Raw genomic sequence first — 22,939 nt, 5'->3', positions numbered from 1 at the left:
AGTGTTAGATGTATCTTTTCAGTTTGTTTCCTGCTTTTATGAACTGTTCATGAACAAAAAGACCAGTTAAATTTCTTTTGTAAACAGGTAAGAAGATTTTACTTGATTTTTAGTATTTGTAGATTGTACAACCAATTGCTGTTAAAGGAAGTAAAAGATGAATCAAAATCTTAATTCTAGTCCTCAGTTTTCTTTCTCCCAGTGCTGGAATTATGTTCATTGGATGCTTTCATTTTGAAGTTTTACAATTTTTTGGCAGTTGGGGAACCGTCAATTACCTTCAATCTTCAACTCTATGACAGCATAGTGAGGAAAATATCTTTCCAAAGCAAAAAGGAGTAGGAAGAGAAAGTAAAGGAGAGAGGGGGAAGTAACTGGAATCTCACTGTATTTGAACCAAACCCATTTTTGGGGTGACTTTATATGTTTCTTTTTAAAAGTAACAGTAGTCTAATACAGAACATCTTATGATTCATTCAACTCATTACTACAAAGCTGGAAAATTGAAAAATTGAATCGTCAATTGTACGAGATTTCTTTGCTGAAACAGCAGCTGATTCAAACACCATTTAAATTTCCCATCTAATCAAGATAACTTACACCAGACTCCAGATAGTTAATTGAAGATTTGGCAGAGATATGGTTCTAAAATAGACATCTACTTCAAACTGGGGTCAGCATCTGCCAAGCCAATTATCTCCAAACATACCCCAAAATACTTGCTTCATCCTGCATTACAGTAAGTAAACAAATAACTAGGCAAAGATAAATTTACAGAAAATGCAATAAAACAAAGATTCTTTGTCACCTACAAATGTACATTTAAAGTGAAAAGGAGCAGTGCCTTAAAGAAAAAAAGTCACAGCATAGTAAAACTCTGCCACAAAAATGAGACACAAAAGTCCTTCCTCGCTACTGTTTCTCACTACTACTATAACATTCTGGTAGAGAATTGATATAAAGCAATTGTTTCAAACAACTTATGAACTCCATCATACCTTGTGAAGAAACATTTGGAGTAGTTTCTGCAATTAGACTCTTAAAATGGGATGAAAAGTAAATCCAGTTCCTGACCCTTGCATAAACACACTGATAGTAAAAAGCCTAGGATTTAGTTTAAGAGAGTCCTCCCTGTGTTTTAAGGGCAGTTCTTAACTTCTAAGAAAATATGTGGATTGCAATAATGGCATAATAATCAATGTTTGTGCCTTGTTAGGCCTAATTCACAATAAAATACTTAATACTGCCTTTATGTCTGTCCTGCTAATCTGAACTATAGCCAGCAATACTTATGCAATTTTTTCAATATGGTTATTAACTGTCCATGTGTGATGGAAAGTCCACGTTCTTTGAACTTTTTATTGGCATTTCAAAATCAGGATCTACAACAAATCATGAGTAACAGATTATTATACTAAGATACAGTGCGGTTTTTTGGGGTGGTTTTTTTGTGCTTCTTTTGGTCTTTTTTTTGTTGTTTTCATTTTGTTTTTTAAAACTGAACTACATGACTTGTGATAGCCAAATACAAAGGCCTTTTATTAATAAACAACCTTTTGTCTTTAGGCCACATTAAATATATCTGCACACATTTTGGGACTAATGCTGACCCAACTGAAACTAGGAAGGTGTTCGGCAAAGAAAAGTTGGAACCAAGCTTACAGAGTTCCACTCTTGCTTTATTGGAAGCCTACTTCCACTAGTGACGGATTTTGGAAATAAGACATAGTAGCTAGTTGCAAAAAAACAGATTCTCCCTCCTTCCAAATACACCTACACTAACCACAATTCTGAAATAATATTTAAGAAAGAATAACACAAAAAATCCTCAGCATCCCATTTGAGTCATGGAACGTAGGCCTGGGGCTACTCTCACGGAAGGCGAGTAAAACCGCAAGATTTGTTATGTATTTAGGTAAAACAGGGGCTTCAGAGGTTGCTAGAAAAATCAAGTTAGCAACAGGGTTTTTTTTGTTTGGTTGGGGTTTTTTGGGGGGGTTTTGGTTGTTTTTTCTTTTTTTTTTCTTTTTTTTTTTTTTTTTTTTTTTTAGTTAAATAGGTCTAATTTGTATGAGATCTCTAAAAACAATGAGTTAGGAAACAAATTATCCAAAAGTAGCAGGCAAATTTCCTGAAAAGAAGTAGCCAGAAAACTAGTCCTTACACGTCTGGTTCTTGCTTCCATAACACTGATTCATTTGCTGGCACATTGTAATATAACAGACTCTACAGCAGCATCAACACAGGTTTCTCTTGCACTATAAAATGGAACTCCTAACAAAACAGCTAAAATAAACAAATACTACTAAATAACAATTTGGTTTGAGAAGACATTCCACAATAAACAGGATTTAAGTGTTAGGTTCCAAATGATCCATAGTGTTTGCAAAGTACAGTTATATTATCCATTCTTGCCCTATGCATACTTAAACTCAAAAAAATATTCAAGTTATGTCATTTTCCATAAAAAAAAAAAATGCTGCCGTTACACAATACACACCCAAGATCCTGTTTAAACTATAGCTGAAGCTGTATAAAGCAACAAAAGTCAACATAAGTGATGACAGCATGGCATCACCAAGGAAGGTAAGAAGTGAGTTCTTCCTAAGAATTATGTCAAGATTGTAGCATTTATTTACCACCAGACCAGACTTTACACTTTCCAAAGTGCTAACATAACCCTAAACAGGGAGAAAACCTTGTGTAGAACACTTAGGGAAAACAATGCCAACATAACACAAATCTGAACAGAACATACAGGGCTTGACTTCGAATTTTTTCAGGCTGGGCAGGGGCATAGTTTGAATGCCAGGCACAATCCCTAACTAACAGGATACACTTCTGTGAAACTATAAAAAAACTGAGAAAATCCACTGTCTGGGTAAACCTTCTCTGTCTTACAACTGAAGTATCAAGAACCATGACTTGCTGATGGTGAGGAAGCCTCATCTCTCATCATACCGTAACACTGCGATACTTAAAAAGTCATATTTATGTGAAAGAAATTTCAGGATTAATGTTTTATTTATTAGACAACACTTTCTCTACCTGCTGAAAGTTTCCCAGTACAATGAGTCAATAAGCAACACTTATGCATCACTTGTATTCACTTATAGGAACCTACGCAGACCTTTAGAGAAAAAAAACCCATCAGTGGAAATCATAATGTAAAAGGGATGCTTGGAAAACAGTACTTTGTTCCAGAAAGATCTTACTGACACAATTCTGGATTAGAAAAGGGGCAATGCAGATTCTAATCAAGTTAAAAAACTACTTGTATTAGAAAATTTCAGTAAATTGAATAAATGGCAGCAGGTAAACAGTGGTTTTATTAAAAGTCAAACCAGGGAAAGTGTTAAAGAACTTGGAGGTTGAGCATTTTGGTTGTTAAAAAAAATAATCCTCAAGAGACAAACTCCAGGCCTGGGAAAAAATAAAGGAACCAAGATCAGCTTTTGAGAGGCATTCTAAAAGGATAAAATACTAGCAGAAAATGAAAGAGAAAAACTGGACATACTGTCTACAAGGTTTTGTTCCCTCCAGATATATAAATACTCGAGAGACTTTTAAAAAAATGTTTATGAAGCAATTTTTTACAGGCATTAGGATGTTGGCAGGGAAAAACATTGGCACAGTTCTTGCCACTGTGACACGATGTTCACAGGAACCTTAGCGTGGACATGCAACATTACCTTTTCTTTGTAAAATATAATATAGGGTGGATCTATCATTATAACAGCTTATTTACTAATTCCAGCAAAAGTCAATGCCATTGAAAAAAAACCTTACCTACTAAAAGGTGTGTACAACCATTACACAATGTTGTGGTTAAAACTGGGATTCAATTCCTGGGCAAAGTTCACTGTCCCATGGAGTTACACATTTCATAATAAGAGTTTTAAATAGGTCGTCCACTTACAAGCCTAATGATTAAAGGTCAAACCAAACCAGCTTCTAACTGTAAAATCATATCTTGGAGGACATTTGCTTCCCAACATGTTCAGCTTTTAAAAACATTGACCATTGGTTTCAAACCCCTTTACAAACCTAGTCTGCAAGGTGGGGGCACATGAACTTTACTTGCACGACAGTCAGGCAGTTCTGCTGCATTCCACTAACGAACCGCATTAGAATGAGACAAGGTCACAGGACGGCAGGGCAGCACAGTGCATTCCAAGACAAACTGCACAAGTTGATTTTCTCCTTCCAGGATAAGTAAATGCACGACAAATTGATTTATTCTTCATTGCTCATATCTGAAATCAAATTATTACTATTGACTGTAAGGCCACTCAGAGAAGGAAACTGATGGCATCTTCTCATTCCCCCTGTGTTTGGGCAGGTACACTAGAATGTGTTAAATTTGTCAAATCAGACAGTTTAATAAGCCACTTACTTGAATAGGGAAACATCTGCATTCCTAATGGTGTGAACAAGTGTTAATTATTGCTTGCTATTTTAGGGAAAATATGCCGATGATATCACAAAGGAAACACATACCTACAAATAGTTGAAGATATTCTCCAGTTACTGGCATGTGTCCAGAGCTGAATACAAAACTCTTTGGGAGTGGCCAGAGTACTCAGCACTTCCCATAACTGAGTCAGAAATATTTTCAGCAAGGATTCAGTCTCATTATCAATAGCTTTTCATGCTTAAAAATGAAGAATGATGCTGAAAATTTTTTGTTTTCTGCTTACAGTATCTTCACATTTCTAGTAGCACAAATTAAACTGGATGTGGCTGCAAAGAATGGACAGTGGGAAAGGAATTTTATTTAAGTAACTCCTGTGAAGTTTGAACTTTCATTTTTCCCCTTTGTTAAGAGTTTCAAAACAGCACAGTATTTGAGAAATGTGCCAACACACAATTCCATACCCATAATCTACAAAGTGCCTTTGGTTAAATGGCCTCACTAGCATAATATCACACTATTTCTCTTTTATTTCTACTTTCACAAGAAGTTTAATTGCCACAGAAGCTTAATCTGTTGATACTAGAACACCGCTTAGATTTAATCCTTTCACACAACTCCTATTTAAAGCACATTACACTCATTAGGGAGGAATAACTCACTTTTGGTTCAGAGCACTAAGATGGAAGCTGGCAGATGTGGACCCTACTCACCATTTTGTCAAGATTCCTTTGCAATTTTAAACCGAGTAATCAATGTTCCTCTGCTTCTTCAGAGTATACTCACACACGTAAAGGCAATTCATTAATGGATTAAACTTACTGATAGCATAAAAGGCTCACAAAGAAGTGTTCTATACCATTCCAACTCTCTCTTGGGGCAGTAGACAGCAGCAATAGAGGCATTTCAGCCATTAGCTATTTTTGTAGACCTCTGGCTAAGAAAGAAGATTTAATAAAACTCTGAGAAATTTCCTTGGAGCCTTAAATTGGGGTTTGGAAAATGTCTTTCATACTACGTCATTTAGTTGCTTTTTGTGTCATGAATATATAATAAATTTAAAACAAATAGTCAAATAAAATGACCTTATTACCTTACGCAGTGCTAAGAACAAGTGCCATTTCAAATAATGGGTTGAACCCTGGACCATACAGCAACTTTGCTGCCCCCTTTCAGATTGGAAACAAAAAGCCTATTTTTGCCAGAAACTTCCACCAACAGAAAAGGGTAAGAGATAAAATAGTTACTCCTCATTCTAAATTCAGACAAATCCCAAGGACAGATCACTAATAATCTTACAATCTTTCTGAAGCAGCAGAATCTATATTCATAAAAGTATTCATAGACTTATAATACAGTCTATATGGAGAAATCAAGCTCACATACACTTATAATAGATTAATTAAAAGTTCTGTTTATCTGCTGGGATTTTTTTTTTTAAATGAATAAAAAGTTACCCAGTTTCGTGGGACCTTAAGAAATCTTAAATTTTACTGGAACCCTGAAGAAATGTCATGTACCCTCCAAAGGCAAGCCGAAAACCCTGACAACCTGCTGCTTCTCTGAACAGCAGGACTCTACCAGAAGAGATGCTTGCATTTAGGAAACACGATACCCTTAACAGCTCCAGTCTGCTCTGGGCATTCACGTCTGTGGCAGGATCAAAGCTTGGAGTCATGCAAGCAGCAAACACACAAGTAAATACCTGTTCATCCACACACCTTCATTCGCACACAAGCTCTCACCAGCTTCCACTCGAGTTTGACAAGGGAAAAGGTCTGTGCTTGTGGATCTCTCTCAAGATTTAGGACCTGACATGGTTTGGTTTTTTTAATTCTGCCGTAACTTCGTGAATTAATAGCACACTCCCTGTTGCTCTGTTCCATGTAAAAGTCTCCCAGTTGGGAAGTCACAGATGGCTGCATGTAAAAAGGTAACTTTGCACAACTTAGCCATACTACCATATATCATATTTGGTACTGGAATAATGAAAAACAACTTTAAATGTACCACTGAGGGACATGTGTAAAAAGAGCAAAGAGTATTCCACAGAATCAAAATGTAAAATAGATCACAGTATTTTTCACTTTTTTTCTTTTTAGCTACTTCCATGCTTATCCAAGTTCATCCTTTACTCACCTGATATGATGTAAATTAAATTAAAATACCAAAGTCATGATTTTTTTAGAAGCATGTTTACCATCACATTTCCACGTCTTTGTACGTTGCAGAATTTTTACGCCCAAAAGCACTTTTTGTTATATGCCCAAAAAGCATGTCCACGGGGCAAATCGCACATTGACATATTACTTAAGTCTTCACATAGCCTCTCACAGAAACTCTTCTCAAGCCATTGCAATACTAGGCAGGCTCACAGGTAAAATTTATTTCATCTATGCGTACACCAATATGTGGTGATAGTCTCTTAATGTGAGTAAAACCAGAAAATGCTTAAGAATTTCTATATTAAATTTATGCCTATTTCCTGTTTAATTCAGATGACAGCTCTTCTATTTCAACATAAATTGAATTAATCTGTTCTTGTTCTTTAAGACTGCTCTGAGGAAAAGAAAGAAGATGTATCAAGAGAAATTAAGTCACAATTTCTTCAAACGATTTCTAAATGTGAACTTATGACCCTATAAATATGGCATGGTGCGAATTTACTGGATAAAAATACAAGTGCAGAATAAAGCATTAGCCTTTACTTCAAATGCCAATAAATAATAAAACAAAATATGGGGGGGGGGGGGTTGTACTATAAAAACGACTGCACTACAGAAAAGATGTGCAGGTAATGTCCATTGTCTGAAGTCCTGGATTGTAGCTACTCCAATTTAAGGAAATAACCTTATGGATTTCAACAAAAATATGTGAACACCTCGGTGAAAGCACTGCAGAATTCAAAGGGCATATTCCTTTAATTTTCTAGCCAAAAATATCTTCCTTTCATGCCCAGAATATGTTTTATTTTATTGCATGTAACAAACTGAAGCATAAGAAGTAATAGCATCCCCATTTTCACTGCAGTTAGAAATTGTGGTTACTGGCAATAAAATCTGGATTACCAGAAGGTAGAACAAGAGTTGTTCCTGCAGATGCTGCCACATTTAAAAATCGAATCAGCTGTAGCAAGAAGGACTACAGCAACAAATCAGGAGACTAATCACTATATAGAAAAGCAATGCTAATTAGTAAAGCTGCTTAACTCTTACATTTCATCTCATTTCTGTTCCCAAAACTCAGAAGGGAGACTGGCTTTTTTTTTTTTTTTCTTTTCTTAAATACATATGTACTCATAATTTAGGCTATATGTAAAGTCAAGGTACTGTAATATTACTGTTCTTCTGAAAGACCGGCCTAAATATGTATGTAATTTTACTGAATACAGGCTTAACAATTAATGAAATTCCTCCTACAGAGATGCTGATAGTTGATAGCTTTCTACTTTCTTCAGAAAAACAGATTCTCCAGCTTCTTCCTACAAATTAAAACATGGGATGAAAAGAAACTCTAAAACAAAGTGAAAACTAGGGGACTTAACCTGTATTTGAGGAAAACAATGACAAAGACAAATGAACAAAAATACACAACCTTCATTAATAGATAGCAAGATAAACCAAATTTTATATTAAAGTGAAAATATGAACCACTGACTTAAATTACCAAAATCAAACCTACTATGCATAATATTTAAATTGTTATTTCTCAAAGCTTAACGCTCATTAGTTGGTATCCATTAAAAATGTTGAATTCCTGATACATACAGTCTGTGTGTGTGTTACTTTTGCTAAACAGATGAATATTGTATAAATGGATGGAAACAATTTTCTAAGTTAATACGTTTGAAAATTATTTTTACTTACTTTATTTCATCACCAGCCAGGCAGTGCCACTTTCTTATTTGCTACACTTTCTTTCTGTCCATGATCATTGTTTTAGATGGAGACCAAAGTTCCATTTAAATTAAGAAAAACAGCATTATTAACTTTATTTAATAAGTAATTCTAGCTGGATGCATGAAGTATAGCAAAATTAAAGGCTTATCAAAATATATTTTTAAAAAAGCTTTTTTTCTGTAGCTGGTGAATTAAATAATTGTTTCCAGTCACCACAGCATTCTGCTTTGTGGAAGCAATGAGTTTCTACCTTTCAATGATATTTTTTTTTTTTCCAGTTTTAAAATGAAACTGACCTATTTTTAATGTCTAATGTCAAACTACTGAATGGTATAGCAAACTAAATGGACTACAGTGATTAATTTTTCTACAAGATGCTACAAATGTTTTTTTTACTTTGAAAAAGCCTAGGTTACTAGTCAGTGCTTTGATTTCTGGAAAACTTTAGCAGCCAAAACATATACAGCACAAACATTTTTTTACTTAAATAGTTTTACACTTAGGTGTAAAAAGAGAGCACTTCCCATATTAAAGTTTATTTACTATATATGCACACACAGTTTCTAATCATACATTTTACTAAAGAATTGCTTTAAAAAAAAACCAAACCAAAACAAGTTCTCTCCTGTAAATAAAAAAAGGTTTGCATAAATTATGCATGCTCCTACAGAAATCCCAAAGACTTTATTGTTTCTTGGACCAAAAGAATCAGGACCAATAAAATGCATGGTATTGAATTCACCTACCAGCTGCTAAGGGACATATAGAGCCCTGAGTCACAGCACACATCCCGGAGTACGAGAGCCTCTCCACCATGCACCATAGGCAGCTGCTCCCAGCACAGCTACAGCGGCCACGTGGGACCACCGGGAAATTCCTGCACATCCGAAAGCTTGCCACTCCAGATAACAACTACTATGACAACTGCTGTCAAAAAAGATGGCCACCAGGAAATTTGTTTGGGAACCTAAAAACTAAGTTTTCTAACAGTATTTGCTCTTACTCATTAAAATAATGTCTAGTCACCAAATAAGTCAGATACTACTTTATGCTTACACTCAATATATTTTCATTTCAATTATTCATGAAAAAAGCTTTGTGTGAAAATAATATTTCTTAGTATGATGCAATGGGCTAGTTCACAGCCTAACAAAAATTTAAGGTACTGCAGACTGAAGCTGAAATTAAAAAAGATCACTTCCAATAAACTGGTTAGCAATGCCAGAATTTGCTAGATACTGCTGTTCATCCATAAGACTAAAACATTCATATAGGGCATCTATCCATCTGGACAAAACCCAGAGATTTCAGGAGATTCATTTGCAAATCATTACTAGTTATACATGTTTTAATTATGAGAAACAGAAGTGAAATTAAGTGGCTGCCTACCTCAGAGTCACTATATTAAAAGAAGGCTTCAAAAGAACTCTTTAATTAATCTGTATTCAAGAACTTACTTCTACTATTAAAGGACAGGAAAACCAGCTTTATTTAAGTCCTGTTAAACTCCGATCAAGTAAACTCAACTGGATTACCTAGAAGTCCATTTAGAAGGAGCTGCTCTGTGTAGATAAGATAATGGGAGATTTAAAAAAAGAGCGAGTCAAGATTTCAGAGGATCTAGTACCACATCACTCTGCTGATACTGTCTGTACTACTATCCATTCCTTTTTGTTAACAACATTAACATTCTTGAGTTAAAAGTACTTCACATATCCACATTTTCTACCAATTTTGCACCTCAAGATGCATCTCCAAGATACATATATTATCACTATTTTACAGATAACAAGATACATAGGGCATTAAAAAAAAAAAGTATACAGGACACTGAGGTGACTTGCTCAAAATCATAAAGAGTCTGGACAAGAAAAAGCAAAATCCCCAAATTTTCTCACTGTGATAGCTGCCCAAATTGCATACAATATTATCCAGACACCCAAGAAATCAGGCTCTGTGTCCCACTAGTGCTCCCAGCTTCCCATGGGTATTCCCACCAGAGAAAATGTTTTGCCTACTTTCACACCCCAAAATCTGTGACATTTAAGATAGCCTCATGGGAAATGTCCCCCATTAAGAGTGAATACGTTTGTCATTACATTATAAAGCTAGTGATGCTGTCAAACCAGAACAGCTCTCTTCTTCTTTCATGATGTATTTAGACAGGAATAATAATATATCTATCATTATACACATCAGGGTGATTATCTACAGGGACAGATAATTTTGTTCTGTTGCCTACATAATTAAGGAACATTTTTGGCAGCAAAGAGATCCCAGTTCACATCTTTTCTTACTGAGATTCTTACTCTTGTTACTTTCTTTGGTATCAAAAACATTTTAAGGACTCCTACCCCCACCTCTGACCCTGCTGTGCATTAATGTATTTGTACCACCTCATTTGTACCACACTGCCTACAGGCCATGTCATAAACCAGCCCTCAAAACTGATCCCTGTTAAAAATAATCTCCCCAAAATAGAAGAGAGAGGAGTAAGGGTTACCAGGGTTATTTTTAACCTGGATCGGTTCAATGGTCTGATTTATGCTGGGGACCAAATGGAGGTTTTTTTGGTGCAAGTAAGGGTGGCACATCATGGTGTGGAGGAGAGGGAAGGGATGGCTGTGGGCAGAGGGGATGCTAAGCTGGCTTTGAGGTTGAAGCCAGCATGTGGTGAAGCTCGGCCTCAAGGACACCACTCAGAAACCATAAAAAAACCCTATTCAGTAGCACTGGTAGTGAGAGATTCAAGATAACTACAATGGAGCAGTGTAATAAAAAATAAACCGGGACCAAAAAACCTGCAGATAATTTCACCAACACCCTAAAAATGATCGTGTCTCTTCTGAACATGTATTTTCCTAGATCTAGAGAGCCATAGGCTGGAGTGATTCCCCAGTTATTTTGCATTTCAATAGCTAATATTCTGAAATCTTTCTGAAGTTGTTATGGTATTTTCAAAAGACATCTTCTTCAGCTGACTCCAGATCAATTAAAAATAGGCAGTTGTATATACTGTTCTGCTATTTTGAATATTTCATTAAACCAAGAGAATTATAAAGGGACTGTGACCCAATACAAATAGGTTTTATTTGGCAGCTTGGTTCAAATTGGTTGATCATGGAAAGAGAAATGTCCACAGAACGAGAGCATTTCCTTTCCTCTTCTAAAAGAGCAAAAAGAAAGGGATGAGAAAAAGACCACTATTCTAGTTGGTACTAGGGATGGAGAAAATATCCTAACCACTGTCTGGCACGCAGTACAGGAATAAAAATATCACCTCTACAACCCAGCTAACCCAACATCACCCTATATTTGAAACAGATATACAGCTAGTCAGAGTTATTGAAAATACTTATAAGGTTGATTTTTGACATTGAAAACATACACATACAATTGTGTTGAGCTGAATGCATCAAAGGACAATAGTGACAGAAATGCCATTAAGGAAGCCTCAACTACAAGCATCATTTGGTTTTTTTCTTCCATTTTAACTGATGGAACAGTTGTTAAAAAAGCCTGAAATTTTGATTTGCAAGGTCTTCGTTCTTACACGTCACACCTACCCTGTAAAGCATGTATTAATCTGGTTACACAGAAAGTTAGAGTAAAATTTACTCCTACAAAATTTAGCTAGTGCGAGATAACTAAAAGAGCAGTTCTAGCACAAACTTGGGCAAGGTCTCAAATTTACTGCTCAAGCAAACCACTGCTTGTTTCATTAGAGAGCCTCAATTATAAGCATAGTTCATTTTATAATTTCTAAATCACTTATAAATTTATTCTTTTTAAAAATTATTTATCATGATGTAATCTTAAAACACAAGCCCAGCAGCAGTAATTACATGTATGCCTTCAGATCTGTACCAATACATCAACACATAGATTACTACCTCATTTCTAAGGGTTTAACTAATGCGCATTCACAGTCAGCTCAATTATTAAAATTAAATGCTTCAGTTATCTCAAATGTCTTCAGTTTGATTAACTTGGAGGTTTTCTTTCTTCAACTTTCTTTTCCTTTGCTTAAAGTCATCATGCTGGCCAGTGACAATTTAATCGCATGATAAAAATCCAACTTGAATAAAGGCAACAATAATGGTCCTCCTTAAATGATAATCTTTCATAAAAAATTGGTACTGTAGTATTTTTTAAAAAATTGAGTTCTGCTTTCAGTAATTCTCTATGGAAAGCATGACCTCCCTGTTATTCTCAGTGTTCATGCAAACTAGCAGGGCTAGACTTTTTTTGCAAGACTTAGTCATTTAATGTCCTGTCATTTTAGCAAGAATGTTTCCCAGTGATGCAAATAGAATACTACACACAGTATTTATCAGTGCTATTCATAATAACAATAGATTACATGGACCTGATTACAATTCTGTTATTTCCATTCTGCTCTGCTCTAAGAAAAGGCTGTGCAACAAGCCTAATAAGAATAGATTTTACCTCCAAAAGGAGCAAAGTCTTTTGCAAAACTAAATCAGAACAGCACTCCATTACCCATGGAGATATTATGTCCTCAAGCTATTTTAGAAGTCCACAATAAGCTAAGGCAGAAAATACTTCACGTAAAAACATGAACTTAGTTGTTTTGCCTGGAATATTACTAATTAGCATTCTCCGCAGGTTTTCAATATGGTTATGTTCCTAGCCTCTATCAATTCACTTCAGTCACATAGTTTGGGGTTTCTTTTTCTAATTTGCATTTTAGAACATGTCTGTTGAAAACATACCAAAGACAAATTAGACCATCGGCTCTGAGAGTGAAACTCTGCTAGGTTCTTGCCAATAGCGGTATGGTGAAACAACACGGAAGGACTGCAAAAGGAGCTACAGATTTGATCTACTAAATATTGCGATACTTTAAATGATGAACATGATTATGTGGACAGAATTCCTTTCAGTAAGTACTACTCTTTTCCTTTCCCCATATGCTACTATTTGTATTCAAGAAATCTAATTGCTTAATACCAAGTATGCTGAATTAATAAATCTCCAACATCCTAAATTTTCAATTTTAAAGGGAATGTTTAACCTAGCATTGCACTGTACCAACATTGTTTTGAAATCGAGTTGTTTTTTTTATTTTTTTTTAATTCAATACAATATGCTGTATACAAATGACACACATTTCCTGTAAGTCAAAAACTGCCAGCCAGAGACACAAACTAAGAAAAGAATTAGAATATCAGAATACAAAAGTTGCTCTTTGAATCCTACACGTGTAGAGCCAGACCCCTATACTAACATCACACTGTAAAGCTCCCACATTCTTCCTTTGCTTTCTTCTGCCTTTCACACTACACTGAACCTTGCTGTTAGGAAACTTGAATTCTAGCTCCTGTACAACAGGTAATTACAAACACAGATTTTGGTGTGGACTTTAAACTTCATTTGAACTACTCCTTCATGTACAGAAGAAGGATGAAGCCTCTTACATTATAAAGAAGAACCCCTGTAGCTGGAGAAGAAACTACACAATCCTAGCGCTAAACTCTGTATGTCTGTGCGTTGCCTTCTGGAGAACTTGCTAAATTAATGTTTAGAAAAAGATGAATGGGCATTTAAAGGGAAGCAAAACAGACTTGTATTTTTAAGAGTATGGCGCTAAGTACTCAGAACCCTCAAAGAATATCTCCTTGGTACATGAGTGTTCTTTCTCCCTACCTTCATGTTCTTCCTATGGCCAACAAGAGCAGCATCAAATATTACACTGAGGAAAATATGCCTTCATAACAGCTGAAATATGATTCCCCATGAAGAAAATGGAAGAGACAGAAAGCAAGTTCTACAACTCAAAACAGACAGCATCACGTATTGATAACACTGCTTCAAATTCCCCTCCCTTCTTCTGCATTAATACTCTATATAGAAAAAGGTTTAGCTGCCAGTTTATGATATTCTGGAGGAGAAAGTAAATAATCACGATTTCCTTAGATATAAAGCATAACTAGCATAAGGCTATCCTTTCCATTTACAGAAAATTAATTTTTCTTCAAAGTACTTTTAATTAATTTATAACAAAGTCAAAATTATTTTTATAGAGGTACTGAAGGATCGTGTATTTCTGATACCATGCACTGAGAATTGGCATCTAGGGACATTCTAGGTCTTAACTTGATTTAAAATACGCAATTAAAATGCAGGTTGTTTTTCAGGTTCCAAAGGACTATAACCTACGTTCAGACAAAATCGGAAATCAGGTACATATTAGTTTATATAATCACTGAGGGCAGAGGGAGCCAACAATATTCCTTCCTAGTGGCTCCTAACCTAGTGGCTAATGTATATCATCCAGTTTAAAACCTCAACCCTAAAAACATTTACATATGAATTAGTTAATCATGCCAATGAAGCTAGCCACTAGTCAAAGTTATGCACACACCTAAACCTCTGTAGACTCAGGGCTTAAAAATTTAACACAGTACCTTTGCTCAGAGAAGAAAAGCTAGTTTTATTGGAGCACTGTTATTCCTGAAGTTGTGTGTCATTCAACACATCAAAGACTCTTCACTGAACTTGAAATTATTTATGGACTAGTAAGTGTATTTCTATTGCTTTAGACATCAAGGGCTTGCTACCATGTATCCTACCAGAGACGATACATACTGAATTATTAATTTTTATACACACTTGGCTTATTCACTTACCACTACACAATTACCCCTTCCTTTCAGGGGAAAGAAAAAGAATTTTTAAAAAATAACTGCATTCCAGTTGAATGGAAGAAAAGAAAAAAAACCCCTCTGAGATAGAAGAGACAAGGAAAATCAAGTATTTCAGTACAAGGTAGGTCACAGGAACTTGTTACAGCATTGTTACAGATCACAACCTGAACTATCACAAAACAATGGGCAGTAGGAGAGCTGCAGGCACGCAGCCAGTTCAAGAGCACACAGGGTGGAGTAAGGAGCCACTGTCTTTTCTCTCGAATATTCCACTAAAACTATCTTCAAAGCACCATTTTTTTTGTCCCCCTAGCAGAAGAGATCATCCATGAAGGGACCAAATCCTCCTACGAATAATACTTTCAAGTGTCAAAATTAAAGAGGTGTCAAGTTAAAAATCTCAAAATCTCAAATTTATTTAAGATTCTTTAAGATAAATTTACTAATATTACATTTTATGTGCTAGAGAGGAATCATACATCCCCCTTTCTATCAACCTGTCTGTGCCTGCTGAACTTTGAAATTACTGGATTTGAAGATTACAATGCCAGTTAATTGGTAATAGCACCTGACTTCTGTCTTGCACACAAAGTATGTGGTTTTGGTTGGTTGTTTGTTTTCTTCTTTTAATAAAGGCTGACCAAAGCAGAGAAATTCCCAGAAGCAGCAACAGTTGCAAAAGGTAACTGTCATTGGTTTCACAGACTAGCTTGTTCAATAATGTTTACAAATCAGGATTACGAAAACCTTGCTGTGGTGCAAACTATCCCACACCTTACTACTATTTCCACTTGCACTTTCAAGCATCTGGGACGGACTACTGCTGGATACAAAATTCTGGTGTAAATGGATCATGATTTTGATACTTCATCATAATTTCTACCCTCAGCCCTCTGGAACAGTGCACAGAGAGAGAATACAAGCCTTGAAACACTCCTGTATTACTGCCAGTATAAGGTACCTCATGGCAATTAGTGAAAAATAGCTTCTCAGTGCTTAAAAGTTCAGTGTTTGCAAACTGTATTTTCATGGGCTTCTGCTACTAGCCTAGTTGAGATACAGTAAAAATTAATCACAGTGAGTGGGCACAGAGTTATACCACCAACCAAATAATTATACTTTCTGCATTTACCCTGGGACTGCTGGCATTTTGAATGATTAACTAGGACTGGGAGGGTTGGGGCAAGGACGTAGTATGTGGAGCCTTCGCAGAAAGTCTGGCTGACACAGCTGTCAGAGAACATGTCTGAATCAGCAAGAAAACTCTACTATTCTTCCAAAAGAGAGAAATACAGTATCACTAAATGCCAGCTAATCATCAACAGACTGCTGCACGTATCTTCACTCCTTTTGGGCAGGGCAATTCCCAACAATATCCAAACTTAACTGCCAGCCCTGTCCATCTTCACTCTGCAGATGATTTCAGTATGGCACAAGAAACTAGATAAAGGTCTCTGTGTTCGTAAAGGATCAGCCTAAATATTTTAGCTGTGTTGCTATACTTTATTTGATTAGCACTGACCAAAGACACCTACTGTAGTAATTCCCAAAGAGCAGCTCACTGTTTTTTGTAAATATTTACTACAGCGCAGTGAAACATAACAATTTGCGAAAAAGCATGACTGCAGCCTATTTGACTTATTTACTTACCGGTGGGAAATCAAAGTCTATCTGGTTAGCTAAATTTAAGATGTAGTCGATTCGAAACTGGTTCTCTGGATTGGCTAGTTCAACTGGAGGTGCCAAATTGCCCATTGCTGTCACTATTGTCTGCAAAGAAACAGAAATAAAATATTGCAGAAAGTGTCTAAATAGCTAGCTTTGAATAATTAAAAACAATAGCTCCTAAGTTTACCTCTATAGCTTCTTTAATATTGTTTTTAATATCCTGAATTTTCATTTTCTTCTCCCTGTAATGAAAAAATACATTATTAAATTTATAAGCCATAAAAGCAGAATATTTTTTTAAACAGAACATGGACTAGAAAAGCATTCTATCAAAAATATATTGTCAGTATTGACTAAAGTGCCCTCAGTCACCGAACATTTTTGTAGACAGACTTGACTAAATATAACTTTTCTACTTAAACAGTAAACATCTATTTGTATCCAAAAATCAGTATCTAATTAGGCTTAAATAAAAAACTTACTGCACTCTTAGACTGGGACTAAGACATTCTGCAAAATCAAACTGATTTTGATTCATTTGAATGCAAAATACTAGACGTACATTGAAGTTATTTAGAAAAGCATGAACTAGAAACAATAGAGAAAAAAATGGGTAAGTTATTAAAAGTAAAAACAAAGGAAAGGAGACCAAAGAATCTCAAAGTACAAAAAAATTAAAACACAAAAATGATGTCATAGCAGAAAAAGCTAGAGCGGAGAACTCAACCTGACAGAGACAGTAAAACTAACAGTTTGGATGTAAAATCTAAAATAAATAATAAAGGGCCAATCCAAATATGTAAAATTACCTTTTAACTACAAGCTGAAGAGTAGGCTAGAAAACCACTTGGAATGCTCTATATGAGCACTATCATTTGGGATTAACTGCAACCAAATTAAAAAGCGTTGCAGGCTGAAGCAAACTAGAGTGTAAAACATTGCCTCTACTATATTTGTATTGTATTTTATGTCAAATTTGACAATAGTTATTTTCAATGCTAAACAGTTCAATCAAAAGAACTGTATGAACAAACATTTGGTGTAATGAGGAACTAGCATCCTAAAGGTCTTACTAGTATTGAGCCCGTAAACTCTAACTTAATTGTAATGCACCATGACAAAATTTTTAATTATTAATTTCTTGCTATATGCAGCATAAAATTGCTACTTTGAGGTAAACCAAGTTAGCCATGTAATTACTAAAAAAAACCAGCTAAATTGTCTAGTGACCTTTTAATCTTCATTAAACTGTTTTTACAGAATGCTTTCATTATCTGAATATTTATACCAACTACTATTAATTTTTTTCATTTTGAAAACTAACATTTTTCCAGCACAGTATCCCAAAGACTTCAAACTACCAACAGTATGTGGGTTTTTTTACCCTTTAAAAAGGTACTGCTCGCACTTTCAACTTACAGACCAAAGCTTGAAAAACTCATTTTACTGAGTTAATTAAGTACTCATACTGCAAATGCTTTTTATCACTTTTTCCTTTCTATAATTATTCACAACCAACAACTAAAATGAAACTGAAAGCATATTCACCAATCAAGAAGGCAGAAGAACAGCAGGAAAAAAAAGTACTGATTAAATAAGGCAGATGCAGACCTACAAGACTGGTGGGAATTTTGGTTATCAAATGAAAGATCAATGCAACTTTTCTAAAAGATAGAGTCAAGGAAAACACCACCATGCCAGCTGCATGTTACACTGCCTTTTAGATACAGACGTGGAGGATCTTACTATACATTCTACAGTTGTGAAAGCGTGGTTGCATGCAAGTGCTGCTCTTACAGATGGAAAGCAAACAGCAGCATCAAATCAGCTCATTCAGGATGACTTAGCTGTGTGGAGAACATGTCTGAATCAGCAGCAGAACTCTACCAAACAGAAACGCAATTATCCCTAAACATCAGCTCCTCATCACTGACCACTGCATCTATTCTCAAAACTATGGGCCAGGGCGAGGAAGGTCAGTGAAGCCCGATGCAGAAAGAAAATTAAATGATCAATCATCAGATGTAAATTCTTGGTTTCCCTAGACTTCTTGATCTACCTACAGACCACATTATTCCTGAAGGCTACCATTTTTTTGCTTTTGGGATTTGGCACTGGTGATGGGAACAAGGCAGTGAGCCAAGAAAGGCCAAAAGCACTGAACTAAGGAAAATAAATAAGACAGGAAAAGAGAGGAAATACTGAGGCCTTTTCACCCTCTTCCTTCCCATCTTCAATGTTTTCTATTGCCCCAGGTCTTAAGAAATTCCCCATTCCACAAACCAAGACTTACGGTAGGTGTACAAGTACTGTATTTTTCAGATAGTGCACATATGATTGCAAAAACATCAGGCACAAAATTTTGTTCCTTTATTAAAAAAAATAAATGGTATGAAAGCAGGAAATGTTTATTAATAACAGTGTAAGCAATTTAGCTTCATTTTGCCTCCAATTTTCAGCTGGGTCTTGAACTTAATGAACATGTATCCAGATTCCACCCCATTGAGATCAAAAGGGCAACTGATATGCTGAAAGTTAAGCAAGATATCAGTATTTTTAAAGCATTAAGTCGAGAAAAAATATTCAGTCATTTTGCTTTGTTTCAGAACATCATTAGACAGACAGAAGTTTAGAGAGTCTTCTGTTGGGGGGGGTGTTTATGTGTGGGGTTTTTTTGTTTGTTTGTTTGTTTAAGCAAACTATAATTATATTCTCTCCCCTGGAACACTTGGAGATAACTGTCTCAAAGCATCAGCTAAATGCATATTTACCTGACTCTTCCATACCATACAATAAATCACATTATTTTTATTATAAGTTTTAGTCAAACTTTCACATTTACACCTCTTCACTGATCCTCACGCTACTAGTGGCACTGCAAAGCGATAATGAATATGGAGTGATGTAGAGCTACAGCAAGCAACAAACAGCTTGATAACCATCATCATCTTTACAACAAGAATACTCATAGTTCCTATTTCTGGTTTTGTTGCCATGGCCCTATAGCATGCCCAGTAAACAAGGAATCTTATTACACAGCAATGAATGTATCATGTCATTTTGTGTTTTATAATGTTTACTAAGCATAAATTTTCCATGACAATGAGATACTTTATTCTTCTGGAACGCAACGTGTTCATCAATCACCCATCCAACAGCTTAGATACTATTGTAACTTCTCTTCACAAAACCAAAGGTGAAACTCATTTTATTCAGGGACTAATGAAGTACAGTAAACAAAAGCTAAGCTCCACCTCTGCTGTCCCTTAGCTCTGCCAGAATTGTTTCTGAGAAACCCCAGACAGGTTGCACCTCGAATTTCCACAGTTGAACTTTATTTTCCCCAACCATGAAGACTGAATATCCAACTTAGAAACAGATTCTTGCTTTTTTCTTTCTTATTCCTGGGTGCCAGCATGATGGCCAAAATTACTAAAGAAAAAAGCTGGGCAGCCAAAATGTTTTCCTCTGGAACAGACTGAGGAGATTGGGAATAGCACCATGCTATCCTGCCTAATGAACGACTGCTGTCTCTGCAGGCCTGTTCTGTATCTTTAGATGCTGTAGGTTAATAAGGTCATATTTTTAATCTTGTTTAAAACTTTTGCTTAGGCTGTGTAGGGTAGGCCAAACAAAGCATTAAACTCTATTAGTTGAGGATTATAAGAAAAATCTCAAATCCTGCTGTTTTCAATATTTAAATGGGCCAAAGCAAAGCTGCACATAGCTTTCAGGAAAACTAATAAAGTCTATTTTAGGTACTATAAAAAAAAAAGATGAGATTTTAATTCAAATAACATGAAATCAGAATGACAAAAAAGGTCAGGAAAATCAAATATTCCTTGAAAACAAACCCAATCAGTATTTAGTAAAGAACTTCTCCACCTGTGGCTGAGCTTTAGTATTAAAATGGCAACATTTTTACTCAGACTGTCAAATCTTACATGCAATGAACACACTACCAAACATTATCAGAAAGTAAACTAATTTAATTTTAATGTTAATTTCTGGTTTACTTTCCAGATAATATGAAAAACCATTACTTGAAACTTGGAAAAAATATTTACAGTTTAAAAAGAACATTCCAGAGGACCACGGATTCAGCTCACCCAGTATAAACATCTCACAGGTAGAAAAGTTAAAGAAATTCAGTGCTGAAATGAATGGTCAAAACAAAACATGTTAAAGAATTAAAAAAAAAAATAGAAGAAAAAAAGTAGTACTAAATCCTGTGACCCCTTTATGACAATAATCTAAATTCCTGAAAGCAAAGAAGTTTGAATTTATTGGTCCTACTAATAGGTTAAGAAGCCATGTATGCCTTGTTGCAAAGTTCTGTTCAATGCACAGAATTCGGGCAAGATTGAAGAGAAAAATACAAACTACCTAGTTTTAAATCAGAATGTAGCATATTACTTCTTTTTTCCAGCAAAAAGTAGATAGATTTTATGAACAGAAATGAAATGATATGTTTCTTTAAACCCTACAAACCCATGATAAGATAGCCAGAAAAAAATCCCAAACATGGAGAGTGCAAAGCAACAACAATAATTTTTTTTTTCCTTTAGAAGGAAAGATAGCCATGATAACATAGCACTATAATTTTAACATATATCAATTATTTAAGTTAGTGGGGAAACCCTCCCCACATCTCCCCCAAATCCCCTGATTATACAGGATACTCCACACTTTAAATGCAGGAATATTTTAGGAACCAAACGTTAGACATGTCATGAAGAACACTGTGAAGAGGTAAATTTAATGCTGTGGAATGCATCATTTGAGTGGAAGTAAAAAGACTTTGATCAGATAATATGCAACAGAAAAAGGCTTTTAATGAGGGTCAGTGATGATTGCCAATTAATCCTACTATGAACATGGCCTAAAAAAGGAACATATCCTGGAACATGAATACTTACAATGTGAATACAAAATATTGGAACGTTCTTTGCATATTGCAGATATAAATGCTACCTTTCATTTTTGCAAAACTTCATTTTCTTTCTCAGTTTGTCTTTTAACACGATAGCCTAGGTGCAGCCTTAACATAACAAATAATGCCACATAATGGTTTGCAATTTAATAGTGTGTATACATTATTTCACCACAAGCGAGCTTGTCTAGAATCCTGAAGGGTATGTAACAGCATGGGCAGAGCACACCAAGCGAATGACTGGCCTTGTATTATATAAAACCGCCAAAACCATGTTAAAATGTTCTTTATTAATTATGTTCCCAATTGTTTGTAGTTCTCAGGATGCTGTTGCAAATAATAAAAAAAGCAGAAAGTTTCTCTTTAAACTTGTATTGCAAAATGTACATGCCTGGAGAGTATATATAGACCATTTTAATAGGGCATATTAAAATGTAATCACATAATGTTAATAAAAAGTGTTAGCCTTTGTCTTCTTTATAAGGTTGTAAACAGTCTGACTTCTATCACCTTCAGTGATTGGTATAATGCATAAATTACCTTTATTTCTGAAGCACTGTCAAACTTTGCTCACTCTTGAACTTGCTGACATAACAATTCTATCTAGCGAAAAGCTTCCCTTGCCTGTGCAAAGCACTGCCAGTTAAGTGAATCAACTTGCAAGTGTAAGAGCCAGAATAAAAATCTTACAAAACAATTAATTTGCCTCTGGCTTTTTGTAGTAGAAAATGACATTGCTGTGTTTCAACACAGGTGCATCTCAGTTTGCTTTCAGGTATTACCAACAGTCATGAACATACAGGGAAGTAGCCACAGGCTGTCCCATTTCTGCTCACCTTTAAAAGCCCATTGCAACTACACATTGAAAGCAAATGAAAAGTTAATACATCAATTTCATTTTAAAACACAATTCAGTTCTTGAACAGGCAGTCATGCACTTCACAGGCACATGGGCTTTAAACATAGCTATTCATCTAAATATGGTGTCTTTGATGCAGCGAAACATGCTTTTGGATTTCATAAACATTCCATAAAATCTGCATTAAAATTTGTTTACTGCACGTTATGGAAGTTAACAAAAATGCAAACAGCACTACCTGCCAATCCACCTCATAAAAACAAAGCAGTGCAGTCAACATCTTCAGACACAAGACCACAAGCAAGGAAGTTCAATTAAGATTTTGCTACCAATCCACATTACAAAAATTCTGCGGTACTTTACAATTCAACAATAAGATAAATTTGGTTTAGCAGCCTGGGTTATTTCTAACAAAACAACATGGCAATTATCTCAAAATATAACAGCTAGAATGGCAAACAGGGCAGAGGCCAAGTTAGAGGCACTTGAAAACAG

General features: G+C 35.4%; 1 protein-coding gene across 3 annotated transcripts in view; it reads right to left on the bottom strand.

Annotated features, from left to right (window-relative positions):
- GNAS (GNAS complex locus) overlaps window positions 1–22,939 on the bottom strand; it is a 161,628-nt gene that overhangs the window by 43,006 nt on the left and 95,683 nt on the right. For all 3 annotated transcript variants that reach the window (XM_075020176.1, XM_075020187.1, XM_075020195.1), the window contains exons 3-4: window positions 16,840–16,894; window positions 16,635–16,754 (exon numbers count right to left, since the gene is read on the bottom strand). In XM_075020176.1, coding sequence (XP_074876277.1) covers window positions 16,635–16,754; window positions 16,840–16,894 — 175 coding nt within the window. The remainder of the gene's footprint in view (window positions 1–16,634; window positions 16,755–16,839; window positions 16,895–22,939) is intronic.

This window comes from Buteo buteo, chromosome 2 (genome assembly GCF_964188355.1).
Source record: "Buteo buteo chromosome 2, bButBut1.hap1.1, whole genome shotgun sequence".
Classification (NCBI taxonomy): Eukaryota; Metazoa; Chordata; class Aves; order Accipitriformes; family Accipitridae; genus Buteo; species Buteo buteo.
The sequence above is the reverse complement of the archived record's forward strand: the minus strand, read 5'-3'. Positions and strand labels throughout refer to the sequence as shown.